Consider the following 8,860-nt stretch of genomic DNA (forward strand, 5'->3'; position numbering starts at 1 on the left):
ATTTTTAACATTCTGTAAGTCACAAATCACAAAAATACTTGAAATGCATTACTATTCGTGCACTGAATCAATTTAGTACACAAACTTTAACTGTTTCTATTATTCAAGTAAAGATTCAAAAGATATTAAATATGGTTATCCTGACTTTAAATGTCTCACTGTGACTGCAATTCTCTTTGCTTTTGTTCTCCTCACAATTCATCTGTCTACGACTATTTGATTTTATTTGTGTTCTTGTATGTTAAAAGAAGTCTGAAAATGTAAAAATAACAAGTTGGCATCTCAACAAAGAAAATCTTATAAAAAAAAAAAAAAAAAAAAAAAAACCAAAAAAAAATTCCCCCCAACACCCACAGAACCAGAAGCGGCATCAGAACAAAAGCTGAGCATCGACATTACTCTCAAAGGAAGTAAAATGAATGCTGCTTTCGACAGTGATTTCAGATGCCTGATCAACAGCACGCCCACGCTGTCAATAAGAATATCTCAGTCAGTGAAAAGGACTTGTAGCAGAAAAGGGTGAGATAAAAATGTGTAGGAACACAGCCTGAAATCAGTGAAATGTAAAGAGGGTGAGGCTGCAAACAGGTTAAGTTCCCAAAAATAAAAAGCACTTCATCACTTGTTACATGTTAGATGTAATCCGGTAACCCCAATAAGGAGAAATGATTCTAACATTCAAACATCTCTTCAGGATCAGACACCTATAATATTAATATGTTAAAACAAAGACATTACAGAAGTTCTTTTTTTTTTCCCCCAGCATCAGAAAGGAGCCCGACCCGTCCTCTGAGTTTACAGATGGAATGAACTGAATACACAGTTAAAGAGCCGCCTGCCACCCACAGATGTTTCAGACAAAAACATAATATTACGATGGTTGGTCTCGTTTTTCTCCAGCCCAATGATTTGTGGTCCAGCAGCGACAAAATCTGTTTTTTCAAAGCGCTTTTTAATCAGCCCATCTGCAAACAAGACAGCGAATGACAACAAATATCTGTGATGGTTGGAAATGTTGACTTCATATGAAATTAGTTTTACAATTTACATAATTATATTCATGAAATCTTACACTGGAAAAAGGCGAGAAATACCGTGTACACGGATTACTCATTTTATACTGATAACTGACTTGTCTCTTCTTACCCGCTTCTTCGATGTTGGTGCATTTTTGGTACATGGAGGTCCGCAGCGTAGGCGTACGGACGTTCAGCATCCGGATCTTATCCACACGGGCATCAAACACCCTTAGTGTGTGTTCCTTCTCCTCATCGTCGTGACAAAGAATCTTACTATCGATGAAAGAGGCAAACATCTGGGTCTCCAGGAAACGTGACAGGAAGGGCAGGTAGGGTTCTGGTTGATCAGACAGGAAGGAGGCCTGCACACAGACATGAAATGGTGATAATCATGCAGATTGTTTCCAAATGGTTTGCAAAATATGTCGCTGCATCATTTTTGCCCCTGCATTCATGAGCTTGCGTAACCTCCTTCTCCACCCCCCCTCCCCCCATCTGAATGTTGCTGCATTTTTCTTGCACGTCAAAAACTACACCGCAACAACGCACCTTGTCAAAGTTCTGCATCTGGTCTCTGTTGGTGAACCAGGACTCTTTGTCGTGGCTCGGCTGGATGACGAACACCTCGTAGTCGGCGAACATCTGCGTGAATCGGTTGGCGAAGACCTCGCGCACTTGGATGTTGAGCTGGTGCATCTTCAGCTCTTCCTCGTCGCACTGAGCACGCACGTCTTTGTTGCAGCTGGCGTCATCCCTCACCTCCAACTGGGTTGAGGAAATATTGATGAAGGCATCATGTAATAATCAGCGACGCTAAAATAAGACGAAAGAAGTGACTGCTGACGAATCAGCTTTCGAAAGGAAACTAATAGTTTTGATGCATGCAGGGCAGCCACCAGAAAGTGGAATGAAGCCACCTTGAAAGTGGTAAAAAACCAAAATATATCGCATTAGGGTTATTACTACCATCAACTAAGGACTCAATTTTATTCCTTCCTTTTTACTTCTAGTAACTCAGCAGCAGGTTTATCAAGAATAAGAAAGGATTGACCTCATAGCTGACAAACTATAAAGAGGCGCCTCGCTAATCTGTTCAGGGAGAGCTAATGGCTGCCGCTAGTGCATAAGTGGATTAGACTTCACATATAGAGATTAGTTTAGTCACCCATCAAATTCCTCCTAGTGGTTATTTGTAACAATTATCGTTTGCAAATTGGCAAACAAGCTTGTAAAAATGTGCTAACTGAAACCTGTACAGTCGATCATGTGACTGGGCTGTAATGCCCTAATTAAGTGTATTTTCATTAACATTTGGTTTTAGAGTAGTATTATGGGCTTTATACCATCTTTCAGCTGAAATATTGAAAAACAACACTGCCATCATTTTAAGAGACAAACGCGGAGGTAAAACAAAACTTTGAGATAATACAGCAACCTAGTCAAGATGTAGGAGAGTGAAAAAAAAATATGTGCTGGTCTTACTCTAAATAAACAGATTTATAGCTGCACAATATGTTGAAATAGAGTTAACATCAGAATTCCAATGCATGATACAAAAAGGCTTCAATAATTTGTAAGATGCTTACCAATAATAGCCAGTTTAATAAACATTTCCATTCCTCTCATACATAATCTAGATCAAAGTGAGACGTGTTAACGCTCAGGAAGAACTACGGGGGATGAAGAGTGAAGAAAAAATGAGGTAGTCAATGTCTCGTGATATTAAGGACATTCTTTTGCAATGTCATGTTTTTCCTTATCAGGTGTTGCTCTGATAGGAGTGTGAACATTAATCGACGAGCGGCTCTGAAGCAGGACTGCAGTGTTAAAATTTGTTAAATATTTTTATGAAATATATATAAAAATAAATAAAAATCTTTTGTATGCATCAAAGTTGTATGTGTTACTTATTGCTTAATATTATATAGTTTATATACATTTTCCACCAGCTAAATAAGTAATTTGACTGTCACACTGTTCTTTTAGTTGGATCACTCCTCCATTATACATTAACCCCCTCTACATGTTAAATGAGCATCTGAGCGGGCGATGTCTAATTCATTAGGCGACGTCACTTCTCACCTTCTCCAGGCTCACGCCGGTTCTCTTGACCAGCGCCTGCAGCCGGGCAATCGTCTCGTTCTCCCTGAGCAGGTAGGAGGTGAGCGGCGACCCCAGGTTGCCGTTGCGCTTGTCGGAGACCATGTCGACAGAACGGAAGCGGGATCTTCCCTGGCTCTCACTGGAGTGGATGTTTCCCTCCGGAGAGACGCCGAACGACATGAGGACCTCGGAGATCTCCTGAATGAACTCCAGCTTGTTGGGAAACTGCGGCAACTCCTCCGGCAGTTCAATGAAGTGATTATCGATGTCCACAAAACACAAGTTAGCCTAGGTGTGGGGACAAAAAAAACAAACAAAAAAAACAATTTTAGTTAGAAATACCATGAAAAACCTACATTGAATTGGTAATGGTTTAAACTAGTCCTATTGTTAATTGAAACACCGCCAGCTGAAGGTTTTAAAGTTCAAACTTATAACTGAATTCACGTCTGCGACATCACATCTGCCTTCAACTCTTCCGTGATTAAGCAGGAGAGGAAACATTTCCTGATAATGAGCATACTGCTGGCCAACTAAGCTGGGGAGTAAAGCTGACTGGCTTGAAATAGGCTCTATGCAAGTTAAATATAAATGGGCTCTGGATCCAATTATCTGGAGTAACTAGATGCCTCAGAGTAACTTCAAAACGTAGACAGATGAGGGTTGAGAAAAGGAGAAGCTGTGAGGACAGCCCTCTATTTTTAAATCCACAGAAAGATAAGCCTTCCTTTGCACACCTCTCCAAACTCAAACTCCGTTAGATATGACCACGTGTGTTTGTGAGCTTGTCGCTATTGTACCTCCTGCGGCAGCTCTAGCTTTGTGCGGTCGTCCTGCCCGTTGGAGTGGAGGCCCATCAGATACGGCACGGGAGCGTCCAGGAAGTGCAGGAGGGAAGCGGGCAGAATGGGAACATAGACATGCTGCCACTGGAAGGGGAACATTAAGGCCGTGATGCTCTCCGCCACCGTCATCAGCCTCTGGTAATCTGGTCGACAGAAAGCAGAGGTTCGTCGAGGACACGTAGCGGCAGTATTCTTTTCATATGACCAGTTTTCGTGTCTGATTTGAGCTAAACCCAAATCAACCACATACATCAATTATTAACTGAAAAGTACTAATATATTGACCAATTAAAGATGCTGAAGCCCTCATATAAAATGAGTCCAACACAAAACAGAAACCTGAGGACATCATAAGGCCAATAAGCTGAGGATCAGAAAGTTTAAATCAGCTAATTTATTATTTACACAAACAAACTGTTGACAGAAAGGAGCTCCAGCGAAAGAGAAATGACTTTTAAACAACACGGCTGTTTTAAATCAACCTAGAGCAGTAGGAGTTTTGTGGAGGAAAAACTTCTTCCGAAGTTGACAAAATGTACAAACAGGACATGACAGGAAGCCGATCCTGTCTTTGTTGTGCAACCGAGTTTGGTTACATGGCTGATCAGTCTTAAAGGAATTAACCGTCATGGCAAAGTGAGCTTAAATTTTCCAACTGGGGTATGATGTAAACATCTGTCTTGGGTAATAATATCAGGGGTATTAAACATTAAAACCACAGTCGAGGTTAGGTGGAATCAGAATTAGTGTATTTCAACGTAGAGCTGCATATCTTTCCACATTCTGCAGAGAATGAAGTCAGAAGGAGCCAAATTTCCCCAATATAGGCCAGTCAAAACGCATCAAGCCATAAAATTTAACTATTCTTAATCTGAAAATGCATGCTATCCAACTTCGTACTCGAGGTTTAGTAAAAAGAAGAAGAAAAAAAAAACAAAAAAAAACAATACTGTAATTTTCAATGCGACTCAAAACTAATCGCTCTATCTAAGCAACTGCAGTGCAGTTTTTTCTTATGTGTCACTGTCCTGACAGGGAAAAAAACAGAAAAGAAAAAAACTAAATTGACTAGAAACCAGAAATAGTCATCAGCCAGGAAAGGCCTGATTCATACATGTCTAAATCTTTGCTGTAGCTAATCATAACCACAGAACCTCTCGACTCCTGAATCAACTGACTGGGCTGCACTACTCTTCAGGACATATTGACAACATTTAGATCAGGGGTCTTCAATTCCAGGTCTGATGTTCTCTGGTGTCCCTGGTCAAACACACCGGAATCAAATGGCTGAATTTCCTTATCGGTATGCAGTTAAGTTTTCCAGAATCCTGCTAATGACCTCGTTATTTCACTCAGGTGTGTTGAAGCAGAGACGCAACTTAAAGTTGTGAATAAGAGAGAATTAAGAAAATCTTGGGGGGGAAAAAAACTGCATGTATTTTTTTTTTTTTTACAAATGTAAAGAAAAGGGATTATAAAAAAAATAAATCAGCAACCAAACAGAAAATTACATTAAGGGATTAGGTGAGTTACAGGCAGCCATCTAGTACACTGTCCTTTAGGGTAGAATAGGTAAAAGTCTCTATTCATTATTAGTGAAAACCAAATGTTCCAGGTTGTTAACAGGCCTGGCACAAGTTCTGGTTTCTTCTTCCTGTGAGGTGTGTGTGTCCTTTGCCCCCAGGAGAACAGACACACTGAAGCGTGACACAGCTGCAGCCAAGCTGACCTGCTGGCTAACTTTAAATTCCTTCACTGTGACTTCACATTGCAACACTCCTCCCACAGCTCAGGGCTTCACACCTAAGTCAACGGCCATGTGAGCAAATATGCGCGCAGTCCTCCTCATCTGCATTCCTGCTCAATCCCAGCCGACACCTACTGTGCATTCAGCAGCCGCGCTGCCTCTCCTCTTATGGTGCCAGAATAAATGCCATGGCCACATTTGGCTGTTAGCTGCTCCATAAGTGGGGAACACTCATCCCTTCAAGCACGCCGTCTTTCCCAGGATAGGGACAAGAATACTAACGTCAGCCAACCCCTTTTAAAGTAGGCCATCAGAACAAGAAACTACTTAAAACGCTGCATGACTCGAATACTTTGCAGCTGACCCAAATGAGGGCTGATAAGAGTTTGCTGCTAACTATTTACTCGCTCAGTGCAGATGCGACAGGAAACACTGTGAAGCACCAAATGGATTAGTTTCAACACCTCAGCTTCCTTCACAGCAGATATGGAGCAACTTGATTTTTTTTTTTTATCTTTTCCTAATTGGGCAAAACAAAAAACAAAACAAAACAAAAAAAAAACAGAATTAGAAAGCTAAGGTGATATACTCAGGCCTTTCTTCAGAAACGCAGCATAATTCTGTCCGATCAGCCTGTCGCTCCTCAGAGACGTCAGGAGAAATTAACATCATAGATACAGGGACTCGTATGTAGCTAAATGGCTTCTGTTCTGGAAACCGGAAAATTATGATGACCCCCGTTCCCTAACAATCATGCAGATGATCAAAAAGAAAACAGGAGCCTGTATGCTTAGGAAAAATCCAGATGTGCAGACAGAAGAACATCTGTAGCCATTTTCTGCGCTGTGGCTCAAATGAGAGTAGATGTTGTAAGTTAAACATCCCTAGTTGGGTCAGATCTTCCCGTCAAGCCGCTCTCCCCTAATCTGTCCTGTCACTTTCAGCTGCACGAATCACATACAGGCAGAAAATATCCAGGAATAGAAACAAATGGAGGCCTGACCGTTGCTCGTTACCCACAGAACGAGCTTCTCAGAAAACAGGACAAGGTCCCCCCCCCCCCAACATCAAAAAAAAAAAAAAAAAACTAAGGTGTTTGTTATTTTTACTCCTGATCAGGTTTCTGATGTGCAGCTCTATTTCCAACACACAACAGCTTCTGATTGTTTCTGCATGTTTGCAGAACATCTCTCTCCTCAGAGTAATTATTCAAGCACGTAGCCAATTTTCTTCTCGCTGGAAGATCCCCAGGCCGCAACTCGGCTCAACACCCTTCACATGTTCTGCAGTGATGAGCCTCACAGGGGTGAGGAGAGGTATGATGTCACTCCCAACCAATAATAATCATCCTGCATCATCACCATCCTCCCCCGGCTCTGAGTTGCCTGGCAACACGACAGCTTTCCCCCCCTTTAAAAGCTTCTCCCTCCCGGCCCCTGCCGTTTTGTAAATCACTCGCTTCTCTCCCTCTCGCAACTGTAATGGATCCAGTCGCAACACCAGAACCAGGATCCCCTAGCGATCTGCTAATTTCTCTAAAGTTCCTGTAATAAACACGCAGCCTCTGCTCACGAGGCAACGCAAGAGTTAAACTGTTGGTAAATACGAGTGGACGATTCTAAAGACTAAGTGTTCTTCATAAAATCATTACAAATAGAAATCTGATTCCTGCAGTGCTCTGTAAAAATTCAAAAGCAAAAATAAATGCATAAAGATAAATTGCAGCATTACAACACATAAGTCTCAAGAAGAATGCAATACTTTTTTTTTTTTTTTTTTTTTTTAAATTGTGAAAGTTTTGTCGATGCAGACTTTCTAAGCTTGTCATGGATGAGCAAGACATGGTTAATACTGTGAAAGAAGAGCATGCAAAGCAGTCCACCAGCCGTAGAAACCGACACCTGCACTCTGTCGGTTACAGGTTTCTCTAAAGCCTGCCCCAGGCTTTCTTTAACATAATTTTGCTTCCTTTCCAGGTGAGGAAGTGTAAGAAAGACTTCCTTAAAGAAACGTCTCCAAAGTGATTTACAGTGGCCCATTTTTCCTACCCCTTCATCAAAATCAGCTTGTGTACATTTTGTGATAAACCAACACAAAAGTAGTGTCTAAATGTAAAGTAAGAGGAATAATACATGGCTTTCAATAAAAAAAAAAAAAAAAATTGAAAAAAGATGGGGGCGGGGGGGTTGTATGGAGGGCATGCAAGTTTCTGGAGGCATGTCTCCTTGTCTCTGTTGCTTGTTACCCACACAACAAGCTTCACAAAGAAAACATTACAAGTTTTATTCCCATAATAAAAATAATAATAAAAAAAAAACTAAGGTGTTTGTTAATTTTTATTCTTGATCAGGTTTATGATGTGTAGATCTACTCCTAACAGCTTCTGATTGTTTCTGCATTTGCAACACATCTCTCTCTTCAGGGTAATTATTCAAGCACATAGCCAATTTTCTTCTCGCCGGAAGATCACCCGGCTGCAACTCGGATGTGTGGGTGACGAGCAACGGCTGCGCACATCTGGAGACTAAACTTTAACCCATTCTTCCTCATAAACCAGCTTATGATCGTTTAGATCTGGCAGACTAGAGGGGCCTGGACAGAGTAATAGGAGGTGATCGAGAGTAGCATGTAAAGGTTGCATTATATGTGAATGGAAAAGGTTATGGGGATGTACTGCCGATGTGACACTTGTGTTTTTATGCATTTTTGCTTTTGCGTATTTATTTATGGTTATTGTCCTTTTTGGATGTGCTGTTCTTATTGCTGTGCTGCAGTTTTGCCTCTGCTTCCTAGACAAATTTCTCCTATAAGAGACTAAAATTATCTTATCTTAGATTGGCTGAGACGTGACTGTGAGCATCTATTCTCATCTTCCCATCAATTCTCAATTGAATTTCAGTCTGGACTTTAACTGGGCCAGTATAATACTTTAATTTCCATGGATCCAAACTACTCCACTGAACCTCTGGCTGGTCGACCTTGCGCATCGATAGGTGTTCATCTGTGGCATACTCTTCCCATTTTCAGAAGGTGGATTGAACCACAGAGGATGAAGTTCAAAGATTCCAATATTTTTTTAGAATTCAACTTCAAAGATTTTTTGTTATTTGTAATAAAAAAAAAAATGGTCTGCATCATACAAACTG

General features: G+C 41.0%; 1 protein-coding gene across 6 annotated transcripts in view; it reads right to left on the bottom strand.

The window, feature by feature from the left end:
• Positions 1-8,860, bottom strand: part of dennd5a (DENN/MADD domain containing 5A) — a 35,491-nt gene that overhangs the window by 11,055 nt on the left and 15,576 nt on the right. For all 6 annotated transcript variants that reach the window (XM_015019940.1, XM_015019939.1, XM_015019945.1 and 3 more), the window contains 4 exons: positions 3,923-4,110; positions 3,102-3,410; positions 1,569-1,784; positions 1,147-1,381 (listed from right to left, as the gene is read on the bottom strand). In XM_015019940.1, the coding sequence (XP_014875426.1) occupies positions 1,147-1,381; positions 1,569-1,784; positions 3,102-3,410; positions 3,923-4,110 (948 nt within the window). The remainder of the gene's footprint in view (positions 1-1,146; positions 1,382-1,568; positions 1,785-3,101; positions 3,411-3,922; positions 4,111-8,860) is intronic.

Source organism: Poecilia latipinna, unplaced genomic scaffold, assembly GCF_001443285.1.
Source record: "Poecilia latipinna isolate Pla-1442-1.1 unplaced genomic scaffold, P_latipinna-1.0 Scaffold2509, whole genome shotgun sequence".
NCBI lineage: Eukaryota > Metazoa > Chordata > Actinopteri > Cyprinodontiformes > Poeciliidae > Poecilia > Poecilia latipinna.